Source organism: Lineus longissimus, chromosome 9, assembly GCF_910592395.1.
Source record: "Lineus longissimus chromosome 9, tnLinLong1.2, whole genome shotgun sequence".
Lineage (NCBI taxonomy): Eukaryota > Metazoa > Nemertea > Pilidiophora > Heteronemertea > Lineidae > Lineus > Lineus longissimus.
The window spans coordinates 8,757,699-8,776,752 of NC_088316.1; the positions used below are offsets into that span (position 1 = coordinate 8,757,699).

At 41.5% G+C, this 19,054-nt stretch overlaps 2 protein-coding genes across 6 annotated transcripts in view; both read left to right on the forward strand.

Moving 5' to 3' along the window:
• Positions 1-19,054, forward strand: part of LOC135493846 (centriole and centriolar satellite protein OFD1-like) — a 462,799-nt gene that overhangs the window by 264,425 nt on the left and 179,320 nt on the right. For all 5 annotated transcript variants that reach the window (XM_064781463.1, XM_064781462.1, XM_064781465.1 and 2 more), the window contains exon 14: positions 6,670-6,945. In XM_064781463.1, the coding sequence (XP_064637533.1) occupies positions 6,670-6,945 (276 nt within the window). The remainder of the gene's footprint in view (positions 1-6,669; positions 6,946-19,054) is intronic.
• Positions 518-2,326, forward strand: LOC135493509 (uncharacterized). Its single transcript, XM_064780887.1, has 2 exons — positions 518-1,129; positions 1,373-2,326. Exons 1-2 carry the CDS (start codon positions 518-520, stop codon positions 2,324-2,326), a joined length of 1,566 nt encoding a protein of 521 aa, XP_064636957.1.

Consider the following 19,054-nt stretch of genomic DNA (forward strand, 5'->3'; position numbering starts at 1 on the left):
ATGTCAAATACTACAGCTAAAGGGCATAACGCCCGCCTGTGCCTGCGGTGATAAAAAGTAAGTAGTGTCATACATGAGAGGATTAAAATAATAAAGTGGCTTTCTTATTTTTCCAGTCAATGACCAAGCCGATGATGAAGACAAGCCGATTCTCGTGATTGAGCCACAAGCAGCAGCCCTCTCGACTCTTAGACAAGATGAAGCAGTAAATACTGTGTTTGCTGAAAATGGTGGCAAGCATGACACGAAACTGGATATCAGGTTTTCCTGCAGCTGCAAATTATTCAACGGGCAGAAATGTTCATTGCATTTCAAAGAGGAGGAACTTCCGTCTTTGCGTATGAGGCATCTTGAGATGGACAATACACATTTAGACTTGGTTATCCTAGCCCAAATAGGTAGCCATATTCACCGCGGGGAAGAGACTGTTAAAACGAAGAAAAAAGAGCAAGCAGGTCGGAAAAGAAATCGCCTGGACTATTTTCATGAGGGGCAAAAAATTTGTCGTGACACTTTCATGTACATCCACGCAATTTTCAAAGATCGTCTCGGCGCCTTGGTAAAACATTATGTGGACAATGGTGTCACTCCCAGGTTGCATGGCAATAAGGGAAAGTTGCCAAAGCATGCCCTCTCAGTTGAGGACATTGAGCGTGTTGTGACTTTTATTCATAACTATGCTGAGGAACATGCAGTGCTACTCCCAGGGCGGATTCCTGGGTACAAGAGGGATGACCTGCAGCTCCTCCCATCTTCAGTGAGCAAGGCCGATATCCATAAGCTGTATTCGAGATCGTGTGAGGTGGCTGACAATCGGGGAGTAAGTGAATGCACCTTCAATCGTCTCTGGCAGCAGTACGTTCCCACTGTCCTGCCAATGAAACCAATGTCGGATCTTTGCTGGACATGTCATCAAAACAGTGCCCTTATCCTCAAGGCATCGAAGAGAGAGGTTGTTGACAAGACCGATGCCCTGAAAAAAGCAGAGAAACATCTTCTTCAAGCCACTACAGAACGGTCCTTCTACAACTCAGAAGTCCAGGGTTGTCGTGATGTGCTTAAGGAACACAACATCACTGAGCTGAGAAAACTTGGAAATGCTGTACCAAACTGTGCTAATGATTTCAAGGTGGGTGTTTTTCTCATGCTTTCATGATAATTGTTTCATTTTCATAAGGCACATTCAAAAAGCATTTTAGCAGCATAGACATGATAGATTGATAAAACTACAAATAACTCATTCTGGTGCTCTGATGAAGCTTCTTTACATTAATTGGCCTCATACTCTGATGACTCATCATTATGAACTAGCTAATGATAATAATGATAATGATAGTTGCATGTAAGTACAAGTTTGTTCACTTCTTTTCAGGTCCATTACAGCTTCGACTTCGCACAACAGCTACATTACCCCCATGACCCGATGCAGCCAGGGCCTATCTTTTTCAAGACGCCTCGAAAGTGCGGTGTATTCGGAATGGTGACAGAAGGACTTCCACAAATGGTGATCTTTCTCTTGGATGAAGCTACGATTGTAAACAAAGGTGCGAACTGTGTCATCAGCCTTCTGGATTTCTTCTTTGACAATTACGGGCTGAAGGAAGCAGAGCTTCATTTGCATGCAGACAACTGTTCGGGCCAAAACAAGAACAATGCAATGGTGCAATATCTTACTTGGAGGGTGATCACGGGCCAACATGAGAAAATCACTCTCTCATTCATGCTGGCAGGACATACAAAGTTTGCCCCCGATTCAATGTTTGGTCTATTCAAGCGGAAGTACCGTAAAACAAAGGTGGATTGCTTTAATAACATTGAAGAGGTTGTTCGTGCCGCATCTCCCGCTGGTGTCCTCATCCCCCAAAGCTGTGGCGATGAGGCTGGGAGTGTAATTGTTCCAATGTACAATTGGGACACCTACTTGTCTGATTATTTCAGGAAGCTCCCATCAATCAAGCCACTCCATCACATTGAGTGTAGGCGTGATGGGAGTGTCATTTGCAAGGAGATGTCGGAGTCTCAACCAGTTACACACCGTATTCTCAAAGTTGATGCCACTGATGTGCCTCACGCTAAAGCACCTGTTATTATTCCAGCTGGTCTCAGTGATCAGCGCAAGGCATACTTGCACAAGGAAATTCGGGAATTTGTGGCAGAAGAATTCCAGGACTTGGTGTGCCCAGACCCAAATATTCTGCCTACTGTACCCGTACCCGAAGAGGATATGGATGAAAACGAAAATGTTGTTGCACCAGCTCCTGCTCGTGGAGTTGGAAGACCAAGGAAAACCCCAAGAGGGCGTGCAAAACGTGTGCGACTGAACTGAATAAAACGATGATTAGACATTTTGATTGAATGACTATTTCATGATTGCATTAATGTCATACTCTTTTTATTTCGTGGTCAGCATTATTAAAAAAGTATTAAACTCATGGAAAAATGTTTTAGAGGCTCAATTGATAGTTCAAAACAAAGATGCAATGCTTAAATCATCAATCAATGAAATGTGCTTTTTATTGCATTAAGCTTTGAAGACAAAAAGAATATTTTGAATTCAAAAAATTTTGATTTTGAAAAAAAAAATTTTTTCAATTGACTTTTTATGATTATTTATATTTTTTCTTCTCAAACTATAGTAAAGAAAAAAATGACCAAGAAATAAAGAGAGTATAGGCTAATTAGCAATCTGATCTCTTCAACAAAGCTACATGTAGAAAAGTAAGGGGCTATTTAAATACATGAAGGCCTGAGGCCGCCAACAACGTAAGGCCATAATTGGTGGTCATCGTGATATTATGTAACAAGAGGCAACTAAAATGTTATGTAACTTGATAGTACTTGGATATTTTTGCTTTAAAAATGTTTATACTGATATTTCTCAAATTAAAGTTCATATGAAGACATCTTATTTGTAATTATTGGTTTTCAAAAGTGCTAGTGTCCTACCCTCCCCACCCCCTGGCCGAACCTCATTTTTCGGCTTCCTTATTCCAAGACGCCATGGTAATCCCATCACATCCCAAAAAGAACTAGAATTTTCCCATGCACATGGCATATATCACTGGAAAGCTGAAAGTTAACCCTTTATTTTGATGCATGCCACAACCATGGGAGAATTCTGGTTCAAAAGCTATCTGGTGTCAAAGACATAGTGACTTTTAACAGCCAGATTTCTCAAAATCATGAGATATTTGGCCGGACATTACCAAAATCTTTGACAGGCCATAACTTCGTCAGCTTTTGAGATATCAGGGTGCCCTTTTCACAGAATATTCCTTATTGCATGTTGATTCAATAATGTATCAAACAGACGATCATGAAATTAAGACTTTAGCTGGGTTTTCACAGAGTGGGTCACATATGGTCCCTGGTATACGGTACCGGTAGGCTATAGATAGTTGGCGATGGTACTGGTAGGTAGTAGGCTCTTCATTTATAGTGTTCAGTGGGTGACAGTGCTTGAAAATAATGGCCTCCGTCTCCAACATGCTGGTCACGGGTGTCTAGATAAAACAATAAAACTGTAATATTCCATACCAGTCAAGATTATCTCGCCTCGTTGGCCGCTGTTCTTCTTCTGCTACTACAGCTGCCTGCGCCTGTACATGCTGATGCTGTACTTCCACTTGTTCAGGTACGGGTTCAAACATGTAGGGTTCTATCGGTCCAGGAACTGGCTCTGGATCCCCAACATCGCCGAATAACTCATCATCATCACCACTATCGTAATCGGCAGCAAGAAATTGGCTGAGAGCAGACGATGAAGTACTGCAATCGCTACAAATTGATGAAGAATCGCTTTCGCTGTATGCATTCGCCATGTTTTGTTTGGTTCTGATATTCCTGAGATGCCTGAGATGACATCACTTCCTGTCTGGCCGAAGAGTGATTTTCGTTTTCGCAGGTGGCGGGATTTACAATTTACAAAAGCTGATTATGCTGAACCTGCTAAATCAATTGTGTTGGAATATCAGTGTATACCTTATTTAGTTAGTAAACTTGCCATTATATAAAAAGGATGGTTTAGAGAAATCAAAAGCCGTTATACCTTTAATTTCTGAAATAATAAAATAAACTTTTTTATGTCTTCATCCCTAAAAAGGAGACATCCTAACAGTAGTAGATTATTACAGAATCAAAATACAAATTGTTTAACTGACGGTTTGACAATTTGAAGTGACCAGGCTGGAATATGAATCTTTTATTCTGAAATGAAACACAGTTTCCCAGAGCTTCTCCCCCCATTAATATCATGGTTGTGAGATGTTTGATGCAATAAAGTCATATCATATGAGGGGATCTGAAAAGAGCCTGTTGTGGTCAAGATATGCCTGGTTTCTTTGGAAAATGGGGATGGTTTAGGGAGTTCACACCTTCGCATAACTTTTTTTCTAAATTTCACTAATTTGAAAGTTCCTTTGATGTACCCATAGTTTAGTGGTGGATCCATAAATTAGGAAAAGAGGAGGGCACAGTCCCATCATGAATCTTTGGAAACGAGGGAAAGGTGTGGAGGCCCTCTAAAAAAAGCACTTTTAAGTGCCAAATACAAATGTATGGATTATTTGGGCACTTGAGGACAAATAACAAGTGGTTTTATGCTTCTTTCACAGAGCATAGGAAGGGGGCGTTTTACTTGTGGAGTGTGACAATATTTCTTAAGTGGAATTGGTTTCAAGACTTTTTGCTTGGTAAAGCCCAGTGGATTATGAGCTGGGGTGGAACTAATGTGACTGCATGGAATTATAGGTTCCTCCACTGTTTGGGCCCTTGACTGCTCAGAGTTCTCTAAAGTTAGCTATTAGGTGGGATCCAATATTCATTATGGCTGCCGTGGCATCCAACTTTAATTTTGTTTCTGCCAATTTGGGGAGAACATTTCATCTGATCTAGCAACTTTTTTCCCATTTCCATCTTGGTGATGAAGGTGTTGTAAACTGCATTCACTCAAGTCAGTAATTACCATGCCATAGGCTTACTTGTAACACAGACTGTTCATCATGCCCAGGGACAACTCTCAGTGTGGCATATACCATGCTTTGCGTTGCTCTTGTCATGACTCCAGCTCCTCCCTCTGGGAGCTGGAGTCAGTATTGTTTTTGCTCAGGTTTCTCGTCCAATCACGTGACCTCTCCAACACTCGATAATGCACTCTTTTCGTCCACGTTTTAGGCCAATCTTCGGCATGAACATGAAATCTAATAAGTACAGTACTTAAATCAGATGTTTCTCTCGCCTTGAAAACATTCCTGGGTAAAATCCATTGAGATTAGCCGAGTTAATCTACTTTTTCCGTGCTTAAAATCTCTGCCGCTGAATTCTATAAATAGAAACTATTAACATCGCGGCAGTGTGGTTCCCATTGTGCGCCCTCCCACTTCACACCATGTCAGGAAGTTTTACGGAGAGGGAGGGCGTGCGGTAAGAAGAATGGCCAAAATGACGTCACGTTTTCCTGGCAATGCCTCTTGCCAGACCAGTCAAGCATTGGGAAAGCATCTTTAATTGAGACAACGTTAGAACTAGAAAACGAATATGTTAATTTGCAAAATTAAAAGCAGATTTCACCACTAACCAGTCAAATCGGAATACGACGGCGCAAAATGTTCTCGCTTTCCTCCTGCTAAAAAACCTTGTTCCCGCACTCCTATTTTAATTTATGCCAAGGAAGATGATATGATCTGTTTTCACTTGTTTATAATTAAATGGTATTCATATAATGAGATCAATAGTAGTGTCCGTGTCAGATCCCATCATTCAACTAGTCTTCTCTCCCCAGGTGCCTCACACGGACCTTCAGGTCCCCATACTCAAGACCAACTCTTACGATATCGCCCTCAAAACAACCCTGGAGTCATGAATTCACAGGTGCTCCTATGAAATCTCAGTTCTAGTTTTTTATTAAATACATATATCACAGCAGTCCAATTTGAAAATATGTTAATTCACAATCCCTCTGAAAGATATGTTTCCTTTTCGGGTAACATGTTTCCTGAACTGCGGAAAAACCCTCACCGTAGTTCCTAAAAAATCATTGATTTCTTGGTCACAGTATGCCAGTGTTGATTTAGCAGTTTTTTTGGCAAAGACGTGTCCAAAGAAATTGATACAAAGGTCCAGACTAGATTTGCTAGTTGTCCTAAATGGACTCATTTGTCTCAAGCTGAACTTCAACAGATTTGATGTAAAGTTCCAGGTATCAGTTACTGGTTGTCTACTGGGTCTACTGGGTAAACGCAACTAGTAAGATTTAATCTGTGTAACAACCTTCAAGTTGTAATTGCACTCATTATATACAGTGATTTTTACAATCAAATGGACCAAGCAAAGATCCTCTTCATTTCTTTTTAGCTCAGCTGATCAAGCTGAGCTAGTCAAATAGCTGTTTAAATGGTGTCCATCCTTCCATCCATCCGTGGACACATTCGGCATTTCGTAACCGTACGACCTAGGCACTTCAAATATGGGATTTGGCATGAACAGCCCAGGAAATGCCGCTTACAGAAAAATTTAGCGCGGTTCAACTCGAATTCAGCTCACCAGGGGGCAAAAAGTGTAAATTACAAAACCAACTATCTTAAATATAAATCTGATGGAACTTAACTCTTCATCCGTTGGCAGTTACATATGGTTGGGAGATCTCTGTTCATAACTACAATATGCTTTCAGAACAAGATGTTCTTGTGAAGGAGATGTTCAACCGAAATGGGAAGCCAGAACCAGAATCCCTACTGATGCATCATGAAGGTGAGGAAACACATGATGCTGTCAAATCAGGGAAGATGATGGCGGAGTGTGTCCAACGTGAAGTGGAGAAGAGGCTGCAGCAGGAGATTAGTAGCAGCAAGCAGATTCTGAAGAAATTTGAGAATCAGATGTTACTGCAGCAGCAGATGCAACGTGAGATTATGGAGCCCCGACATCAGTTGATACAGACACATCATGGTAAGGACTGCAATTGAGCTAGCCTTAACGCTTTTGCTGCGGCAGCCATTTTTCTGCAGGGTCGCCAAGTGCTGACATTCGATACCAATAATAAACAGTGGAGCTAACTTCTAACTGAACTGTCGAAACTATTCGAAAATGTCGCCACCTATTCTATTAGGATCCCGAGTGCCTTTGGTGTGTTTGGAGAGGGTGCGACCTCATGCTGGAAAATTTGTATTTTAGATGGGTATGACACGCTATGCACATCACCCGCAGCGAAAGGGTTAACTTAAAGCTGAATCAACCAAAATACCTACCCAAAGATCCATTTTGTAACTTTTATCTACTGTTCACTGTTGCACTCAAACCGAAAGGAACTCACCTCGCGCAACCTATACTCAAGCTGAATTTGCAGCAGATCAGCCTATTTTAAAATCGGGGAGGGGACTGACTCTTGAAGGAGAAGGCTTGAGAAAAAAACAGTTTGCCAAAACTCAAATCACAAAAAGTGTTATTTCTCCTGAACTAATGGCTGGATAATTTCCAAATATTTATCATAGGATAATCAAGTAAGGTTACATGACATTGTACCCGGGTTTTTGATTTGACATACTTTCAAGGTCACAGAGGTCAACTTTGAGAATTTCAACAAACATGGCAGGTTTTCTTACTATGTGACCTAAATCTAAACTTCTACAAAGATACCTCTAGGCAAATTCTACCAAAACAACCAACTACAGTCCGTATTTGATTACAAATGTGGCCACCAGGGATAAAGTTAAAAAACATCATTTATGTCTATTTTTGTCAAAACTAAAGTTCTGATGTTGCTCATAAGTCACGTGGAGGTAGCCACATGCGTGCTGTACTTAAACGACCCACTTTGATCCAGATCTTATTCTAAATGTGGTCACCAGGTTGACAGCTGAGCACAATGGCCCTGGCCGTTTCATTGATAATATTTTATGGTAGGTACTCCAAGCAGGGATACATCACAATGTCCTACGCCTTTTGATTTGTACTACTTCTCAAGGTCACAGAGGTCAACTAGCGTAAATTGGCCTTTTGAGTGTAACAACCCAGGACCTGAATCTTACTAATAAAATTGTAATTAAGTTGCTAATTAAATTAGTTATATATTACCAATTAATTATTAAGATAAATATTGCTAAGATTTAAATTACAAGAATCTAATCAGAAAAATCTTAGTAATTTTTTTCTAAGTAAGAAAATATAAGAAAAAAATTACTAAGAAATAAATTACTAATTAAAATCTTTCAAGCGCTCACAAAGATTATTATTGGTAAGAAATTAATTAGTAAGAAATTAGCGAGAACATAATTCATAATAATTTTCTTAACAAGAATTGGGTAGTTTCTATCTTGCTAATTTTTATGCCCCCATTGCGGAGGCATTATGTTTTACTGATGGTCGTCAGCCATAAGGCGTCAGCCGTCAGGCCTCTGTAAACTTTTCGTTTCCGCTCATTTGAAGGAGAACGCTTTGAGCGATAACCACGAAACTTTTTTTGTGGGTTGACCTTTACTAAAGTAATACCCAACCGCGGGGCTGAGTTGACATCTTCCTCATTGACTAGCGCGGAAGACTTCTTTCTGGTACAAAGTTTATTCAGAAGGCAGAGTGGCAGCACTTCTGACCTTGGTGAGGGTTCTGACTCAGGCAGTCGGCACTAAACGGGACCGAAGTCGTGGATAGGCTAGGCAACCTTGAGTGAGCCAGAACTGACTGATTTGCAGTGAAAACTCACTGATATACTGTGGTTTCACTTTTATAACATAGTGACCTTGACTGGTCTGAAGTATAAATTCTCCCAACTGATCAGTTTTCATAGGCATTACAACATGTGTAATCACATCAGGGCAATGAAATGAATGCCAGCAGAGGTACACATTGACCCATTATTGAATAGTCCTCATAGTGAATCCATTTCAATCAGCATGACCCTTCTTTCTTCATTACTCTGAAACCTTATTACCAAAGGCAAAGGCTATTTTGGAATGCGTTTCATACCGCTGACATGTTTATTTCCACATCTTTTCAACTTTTGCTGATGTCCCCTCATAACCTTATTTGATTGTTTTAAACATGTTAAATGTCCAGTTATTCCAACATTAATCAGTCGTAATACTGGTGGTTTTTATCAACGTGTGCATGAAGCGGAACTTCTTGTGACGTTAACCTAAAAAAACGTCTGTCATGTAGGCTTTATGATTACATAATCAAAAAATTCAAACAAGATAAAAGCAGGTGCATTGGCACCACATGTTCCTCAGAACTCATCTAACACAGAACACTAAACATGTTGAAAATCGCTGCCTTATCCTTGCTGATCCTGGTGACAGCCATGCATCAAGGTGAAGACGATGAAGCTGATGTAGCCGCAAATGGTATGCCCGACAACAATGATCAAGAAAATGCATTTGCAGACCAACGTGTTCCCCGTCCACGCCAGAGTTATTCCATTGCGGAAAAGGTCCGTCGCCTGCTGGACTTCCATGGTTTATATCAACAGGGGAGGGTTCTTGATGCGGCAGAGTATGCACGAAATAATCATATCCCATACCAGACGTTCCGCACTTGGTTGAATAATGAGGAATGGATTATTGAGCAGGATGACCAGAACCGGTGTGCAAGGGATAGTAGTCCTAGGGCTGATAGTCCGTGTAACAATAGCCCGCATTGCTAAATGTTTTGGTTAGGGTTAGCGGTACAATAGATCATGCTGCTTAATTGGTCAAATACAATGCCACCGGACTATGACTCCAGGGGGACTATATCCGCTGTCACACCGGGGTCAACGCAGAAGAGTGAGAGAGGGCCATGGTGGTTTGTGGCCGACAGTTGAAAACCGCGTCCTAGGACAAGTTCAGAACACGAGAGGAAGAGGATTGCCTGTCTCGCTTGCTGATATCCATGATTATGGCATCGAAGAATTCGATTACTATTGGGCAGAACTCCCTGAAAATGAACGAAATCAAATGGAAGCTTCAAGAGCGGAAAGAGCACATTTCCATGTATCAAATGGGTGGGTTAACAATTTCAAAAAACGCAACGACTTATCCCATCGAAAACGGACAAAGAACTCGACGACGATACCAGACGATGCTCCGCAACGTGTACAGGAATTCATTGGTCGTGTGCGAAATTCAGTCAGAGAATTCAATGTGCAACAAATGGTTAACATGAATCAGACATTCGTACAGTTAGACTTTCCCCCTCTCTACACTTACAGTGCCAGGGGTGCACGGCAGATCGATGTGAAAACATCTTTGGGCAACCACAAGCTTGGCTGTTCAGTGTCCCTAGCAATCGGTAGCAATGGGGAAAAACTTCCAGCGCATGTGACCTTTCGGGAGCCTGGATTTGTCCGACAAATTAGAGCATTGCATGAAAACAATGAACTACCAGAAAACGCTGTTTTTTCCAGTTCTCGCACTGGTTGGGTGAACAATGAAGTGTTAATAGAATGGCAAGATCGTGTGCTATTTCCAAATGTCGGGGATCTACAGGATGCTATTGGTTCCAAAATGTTGATTGTGGACAGATTTCGTGCACACCTAAGTGAAGCATTCAGTATCCCAGTGATTAACCATGGCCTCCTATTAGACTACATCCCAGCAGGCTGCACTTCCCTGGTGCAGCCATTAGATTTAGTAGTCATGAGGCCGTTTAAGACGCTGGTCAGAAAATATTGGAAACAGTGGAACGTCTTAAACACTTATGATGATGGTGTATCCCAACGGATTTCATTGTTAATTTTTTTGCAGATCATAAGCCGTGCCTTGGATGAGGTAGACCCTCATTCAGCAGAACATGCATTTGCTGTAGCAGGTCTCACGGGTGAACAACAAGTTGTAGGCCTAAATGATTTTGTTCAAGTAGAGGGAGAAGAGCCAAATGATGACGATCTAGAGTTTTTTGACCAGCCACCTGCTACGGATGATGAATTTGAATTTGAGTAATTGATTGGTTTTTATTTCTCATTTTTCCGGGAGCAAACGGAGGAATGTTTGACCTTGTAAGTAATTTTTTCAGAAGTACAGTATATGTAATAAAATACAGAACCAAACGAAAATAAAGTTCTACTTGGCCTATGTTCATGTTCGTTGACGGAAAAGTGTCCTATTGCCATATTTCAATGACCTAAAACCAATTTGGCTGGTGTCATAATGATTTAAGAATGAATGAATACCGTGCATGGTCATCTGAATGCCTCAGTTATCCATTATAAGAGGGCCTATGCAATACATGAAAAGAATTACCGCTACAAGTTGGGAGAATTTATACTTCAGATCAGTGAAGGTCGCTATGTTATAAAAGTGAAACCACAGTATATACAGAAATCAGGCCCAGCCTAAGGTTCCCTGAGTCGAGCCTGCACCAAAGCCATTCATGATGTTGTAAATCATACATAAACTACATATTCTAAATCATGAAATCAGAGAAATATTTCCCCCCATCCCAAGGTTATGTAACAGGTGAATATCGATTACCAGATTCCCATGAGCTTGTTGGCAGGAATATTCCAGTGCACTGTTCTATCAACAGGCCTGTGAATTCCTGTCAACCAGAGTTGGAATACTGTAGCTGATGCAACCTCCATAATTACCAATACCCCAATTATAGTATGCCCATGACTCATGAATCTGCTGAATTATTCAGTATATATGATTGCACTAGTAATATGTGTAATGTTACCCTTTGGTATCACTCCTCCCCCCTACGACAAATTTCAACTCCGTTGAAAATAATTAGAAATGTTTTGAACTTTTGTAAGGAAGAGATAGAAGACAGACTGTATCTGTGTAAGTTAGAACAGGTTATATTCCAGTTCAGTGGGCTTCTTATGACAAAAAAGACATTTTGAAATAGCCCGTAACAAGGACAGTACATTAAGTGTACATTTAGAGGTCTGAGTGCATACGAGTACATGTACTTGTACTTGTACATGTACTGCAGAACATTCGATCTATTGCTCGTCACGCTTGAGTGATAACTCAAGTGAGCATTGCGAGATTAATAATATACGCGTGTCAAGTCCATTCTGCATGACGCGATCGTGCTATGGCCTCAAAAACATTGGATGAATTCTGTGTCAAAATGGATACGCCACGGCAGGCTGGTAGTAAGTGCAAAGCCAGTCAGAGAACGCCTGATCACGATGGATCGGGCAGTCCAGATCTGAAATCAGTACGAATTGACCAGGATAATGATGATGAACCGGCTGATAGTGATGTCGAGGATAAGACATGTCAGAACGATTTGAGTAGTCAGGTGCAAAGTCACGACAGTGTCAAACCTGTGCATACGGTTAAATCGCTGATAGAACAACCGCTTTTGTCAACATGGTTTCGGCGCTACAGTCCGGAACTCCTGATAACGTCAAAAAGGCTGTGCTCGGTTTTTTCTATTCGAAACAAGTAACGGAGGCGAAGAACACTCTTTGTGCTAATGCTAATTTAGATATAATCGGCAGGAGAATAAGTCGGAAAACCACTGCCGTGAGAAATGAGAAGGACGCTGACGTATCAGATGTTGTGAGTGCAATTCTTAAGTTAGAAAAAGAGGACTGTGTTCCATCCTTCGTAATATCTGCTTACGATTTGTGCAGAATCCCGCGTTCCATGCCAGAGGAACTCAATAATATCTCTTTGGTAGATCGCCTGAGCAAACTTGAGGCGAAAATGTCGAGAATACAGGAGACAGTTGTTAAAAATGCCAATGACATTCATTCACTAGAAGAGAAATCCATTAGTAAAGAGAGAACTGATGCTAAAATCGTCGAGATGACTGCTTTCGAGTCTATCTGGCCCATAACCCAGAACAAAGTCGTTGATGAAAGAATACTCGTTGCGGAGGGTGAGCAGTGTCATGACAGGAGTGAAATTAGTGAATCCATTGGTCCTACTTGTACCCGCACATACTCAAGTATGGCTCAATCTCAGGGACTCAAAAGTTCCCGGGGTGTTCGTGGAGGGCGTGAGAGTGCACGTGGCGGTCGAGGGAAACTGTCACGTAGTAATCTGGTACATCCTAACGTTCTCTGCCTCAGAGGCAGGAAGTGATAACAATTGCGATCGTGAAAGTGATTCGGAGGACTTCCAAATTGGAAAACATTAGTATAAACGTCGGGAACGGCGAAAACATAAAATTATCATGGGAAAGTCTACCGATAGTTCTAAAGTGAAAGGTGCCCCTTTTCCTTGTCGTGATGTTTTTGTTTATCGGCTAGACAAGGCTACTAACGAGGAGGACTTAAGAAATTTCATCGAGGAAAATTCCATTGAAGTAAAATCAGTCGTGTGTAGATCTCACGAAAATGCAAAGTTTAAATCATTTCAAGTTAGTGTTACCAAGACAGATTATCATAAAATGTTCGATGAACTATTGTGGCCTGGTGGCGTGTGTGTAAGAAAGTACATAAGACCAAGGGACAGTTCCGAAAATATCTCTCGGGAAGTCGGGGGTAGCCAAAACAGATACAGTAATGTTAATGGTACCAAATAATCTTTCTGTGTTGTTTATAATATTTATCATGGTATTAAGCGTTTGTACTAATAATACTCAGGGACTTGGGAGTTGTAAAATAGACTACATATCGCACTTACTAGACAATCATGACATTGTGTTGCTTCAGGAAGCTTGGCTCTTGAAAGACAATTTGAACTTTATAGCGGATCGTATTCCAGATGTATGTACTCATGGTATCTCTGCTGTCGATGATTCCAAACCTTTGGTTCGGAGACCATATGGGGGGTGTTCTATGATATGGAAGAAATCAATTGTTGGAAGCTATTCCTGTCTTAAATTTCAAACGCAAGCGAATATGTGCTGTAAGTTTTAAGCTTTCACCAGATACTACCTTACTGGTCGTAGATACTTATATGTTGTGTGATTTTATAGTTGGTAATTTACCTGAATATCTTAGCATATTAGATGAGATAGCTGGGATAGCAGCTTCTACAGGTGCAGACCATTTGATCATAGGTGGCGACTTTAACACTGACTTTGATAGGGATTCTCAAAACAGTCGGGCCTTATTGCCGTTTATTGCTACCGAAAGTTTAGAGAGAGCCACACGGTTCCCACGTTATGATATTCAGTATACTCATGAGAGTAAAATAACAGGAGTGAAATCGTCACTGGACCACTTTTTAATAAGTGCGAATCTCTTACCGTTGGTAACTCGTCAAACATCAGTTCATGAAGGAGATAATTTGTCGGATCATTTTCCTATATCGATGTCCGTGGAGTTAAGTCCTGACCGTTTTTTTGAGACAGAACATCCCCCCTTGAAAGAAAATGAGACTGGGCAAATGTAAATGAACATGATATTGCCGCATATCGGCACACATTAGATTGATGTCTTAACAATATTGCAATTCCGCACCTCCTCCTTTAATGTGATTATTTCGACTGTCGTAACCATACTGACTTAATTGATGCCCTCTTCAAGGATATTGTAGATGCATGTATGTCTTCTAGTGAAAGGTACATTCCCAATAAAGTACATTCCGACAAAAAGGTCATGCCAGGCTGGAATGACTATGTGGCGGAGCCAAAAAGGCAAGCCCTTTGTTGGCATAACCTTTGGAAATCAAGCGGGTCTCCGCGAAATGGTTTAATAGCCGTTATCCGGCGTCGAACGCGAATGCAGTATCACTTATCAATCAAAACCGCAAAGAAAAATGAAAAACGATTTGTTGCCGATAGTTTGGCAAACAATACGCTGTCGGGAAATGATAAAAACTTTTGGCGCGAGATAAAAAAGACAACCCACGCGATTTCCCAATTACCAAACAATGTAGACGGACATGTTGGCGAGGAAGCTATATGTACACACCTGGCGGAAAAGTATGAAAATCTTTATAATTCAGTCTCATATGACAGAAATGAAATGGATAATCTTCTCCTGGATATTAACCGTAATATATCGGAAACATGTTGTGATCCGCAGAGTAAATGTCACGTACAACATGTGATAACAGTTGGGGATGTTACATCAGCTATCCACTTGTTAAACCATCATAAAAATGATGGTGACAGCATTCTCTCTACGAACCATCTTAAGTATGGTACAAATAAGTTATGTGTTATGATGTCACTTTTATTCAATAGCATGTTAAAGCATGGCTATGCTCCAATGAACATGCTATGTAGTACAGTCATTACTATACCGAAGGATTCCAGGTAGCACTTTATGTAGTGCATTCGTTCGTGTAGGATGTTGGCTAAGATTCAACTGTCCCGTGTATGCAGTTATCAAGCTGGCAACATCTCCGGATGTCATGTTTGAGCTAGGCGTTGTTGGCAGGTCTAGACTTGGACCGGCTCCAGGGAGGCCATCGGGAGGCTCCCTGCGGGTTTGAAGACTGGAGTTTTGCCATTAAAGCGACGATCAGGGGTAAACGTCAATCGTGCTGGTGGAGTCGCAGCACAGCTCAAAATTCCCTAACTTGATCCTTAGATGTGGATTCTGAAAGCTCATCCACTCTGAAGAAAGACTATTGGTCAAGCTGTTAATTGCATCCAGTTCTGCTTCAGCAGCTTCTAAATCAGACCTAACCTGTAGTTTCTCCAATTGGTATCTTTTCTCCTCCAGCTCCAGCTTAGTCTTCATTTCGTGGTGTACACTGCGCATTTTACTACGAAGTCTGGTCGAATGCAAAGTTGTTTTCTTCCTTTGCTCTGGTAGAGCTATTACCAGAGAACCCTGACATGCCTGATATTAAGGTCTGTGATGACCGGGACCTGCCAGAGCTAGACGTTCAGAGCTAGATGTTAAGACATTGACCGAGCAGAACTAGACTTAAGGTTGAACCCCGGGGCTTGATTGAGCATAAGAATGTGATCAGATATCTTCCCACAAAGATTATGGGTTCTTACCTCAGCCATTTTATACCTGCTGTCAAATTTGCCACCATTCTTACCAATAAGGGACCTGAATAACCAAACCTGCCAATAGGGGGCCCTGCAGGCAAGTTGACCGTAGTTGTAATGAGAAAGCCATTTCCCAGGTCAATGATTATTGAATATTTCATCCCTTAATTAATCAACATCGTTGACCCCCTAGCTATAGTGAGCCATGCTTCAGGCAGATTAAAATTCAATGCAGAATGATCCACATAAACTTGTTTCTGGTCATGTGCAGAGATTTCTCCATAGTAGCATGGCCTTATTTGCAGATATTGTTTCCAATATTGTCTAATCCTCGACCAGTGGCTGTCCACGTGTACACCATGTGCCTCTTTGCGTATATTGGGGATTCCCCGAATGGTTAGTTCATGCGGCCATCAAGCCAATCATGGTGCTTGCAACAAAGCTCAGGTAGCATGAAGTTCATGAAATAAACGCGACGGGCACGATATGACATACTGTATATGGTCGACGAGCGCAAAAACGTTGGCAAATCAACACTCGATGGACGCGCGTTGGTGACTTTGACTGGATATTTTCACTGGCGTGACTGCGCTCACAAATCAGCACTTCATGCGCGCTACATTGATCGCTGCGAAAACTCTCTTTGCGGGTGCTACAAATCACGGTGGTAAGATTAATTTGCGGGCATTTACGGGCGCCGGCGTGATCACGCCCGTCTAATGACCTTGACTGGGGGAAAATTAAAATAAGCTGTCTATCTCATCACCCACTGAAAGCAAGAATATGCAACGATACTTACGTGTGATCAGCATCAACAGAACACCCCCTTGAATGGAGTTCTGATACATTGATTGAAAATGCTGAAAATTGAAGGCTAAACAACATTCACCGGTACATCAGCTTTCAATGTAAATACCAAGCAAGTTCAGACGTAAATGTTCGGGTAACGACCTTTACAAAGTTCTAGTTCGTGTCTGATACATACGTTCACGACTGCAGCGTCTACGATTGCAACACTCGATTAGATTTTTGACTGGGTTCATCGGTTCATCGATTGAACCCTTGATTAGAGTTCTGACTACAGAGTCTACGATTAGAGGATTAGAGTTGTGACTGCCGAGTCGACACTTAGACGCTCCATCGATGTTCCAGATGCTGAGTTAACGATTTAAAGCTGTATCAGAGTTTCGACTGCTGAGTCTACGATTGAATCTTGATCACCGTTCTGGCTGCCGAGTTTATGATTGAGGGCTGTATCTGAGTTCTGACTACAGAGTCTACAATTAAATGCTGCTGCAGAGTTCTGACTACGAAGTCGACGATGGAAGTCTCGGAGATTTCACTGTGGTTCTTTGGATAAAATGCAGAAATAGACAAAAGTTGACAATGCCCCACGGCACGAATGAAATCAACAGGACGCACAGATTCCCATCACACAAGTGGGCAGGTGCTTTATAAAACTGTTTCCCTATCTAGAAAAGAGCGTGAGAAGTTTGGAGGTGAAACCACACCCCTATTACCCTTATTTATTTTTACTGCACTCTCTAGTATACTTGTTAGACATTTGTTAGGATCGACCAAAGTAGGTTGGCTCTATGGTGTACTAAGTTCAAGCTAAAGCTAGACATAACACGATCGAAGCGAATCGTAATCGATGCCCCTGCTCTGTAGAAACCAAAGTTTTAGGCCTGTCACTAAACTGTTTCTGAAGTTAAGTGGTGGAAGAGAAAGATGGCGGCCTGGCAGTCATGTTGGATTTTGCGTCTGGTCATAAATCACAGCTGTTTCAGCTAGAATAGAAACGCAAGTTTAATCAGACGGCACCAGACGTCGCTTTTTAGGGAGGTGCTGGCATGAAGGTGTTAATTGCTACCCCAATAAACAACCCAGTTCCTCACCCCAACCGCTTAAGGATTACATAAAAGGCCTTAATCCACCCATGTATGCCCCTTAATTGTGTTAGTAGTAATTAAGATTGCATGCGTTTATTAGAACCAACTTGACCTGAACCAAGCTTTGTGTATTATATTCCGGCTGCCATCTTGGATAGGCTTGGGCCTGCACTGTGTAGTGTATAAAAGATGACTTTGATGGAGTTTTTCTGTAAAAATATTGATGATTGTTTGCACCTCTATTATGTTTCAGCCCAGATGCCAATTCTTCTGTAAAAAGCATTTTAATATTCTGCATATAACATAGCTTCGTATGGCTGTGATTAGATAAGGTTTGCACTCAGGCAAAGACAAATAAAAGGCGTTTTAAAAGGGCCTATTTCGTTATTCGTTGTGAAGAATGGTCGTCATTTGAAAATGCCATGCCCATTACTTATGTTGTGGTATGAAAGATTGGTGCCCTGTTGTACACAAATGAGACAAATAGTCGCAAAGAACAGGTCTTAACCTATAGTATATATAGGCAGGACAAATGTGTCCTATTGTAGGCCTACCAAGATGAGACAGTTAGTTGCAAAAATCGACAGGTCACAACCTATGATATCATAGGCAGGACAACGGGTGTCTCATCCAGCTTTGGGTCTTGTAATTCCGGGAGTGAAGTTGAGACAACAGTCACCAAGGACATGTCACAACCTTTATTATCATAGGCAAGGGATGTAGTTGTCTCATCCAGCTTGAGGCCTTGTTATTCCGAGAGATGAGACAACAGTCACAGAGGACATTATATGTTACAACCTTTATTATCATAGGCAAGGGATGTAGTTGTCTCATCCCGCTTGAGGCCTTGTTATTAAGAGAGATGAGACAACAGTCACAGAGGACATTATGTCACAACCTATATTTTATATGCAGGGGATGTAGGTGTCTCATCCAGCTTGGGGTCTTGTTATTCTGAGAGATGAGACAGTTAGTTGCAAAAATCGACAGGTCACAACCTATGATATCATAGGCAGGACAATGGGTGTCTCATCCAGCTATGGGTCTTGTAATTCCGGGAGTGAAGTTGAGACAACAGTCACCAAGGACATGTCACAACCTTTATTATCATAGGCAAGGGATGTAGTTGTCTCATCCAGCTTGAGGCCTTGTTATTCCGAGAGATGAGACAACAGTCACAGAGGACATTATATGTTACAACCTTTATTATCATAGGCAAGGGATGTAGTTGTCTCATCCCGCTTGAGGCCTTGTTATTAAGAGAGATGAGACAACAGTCACAGAGGACATTATGTCACAACCTATATTTTATATGCAGGGGATGTAGGTGTCTC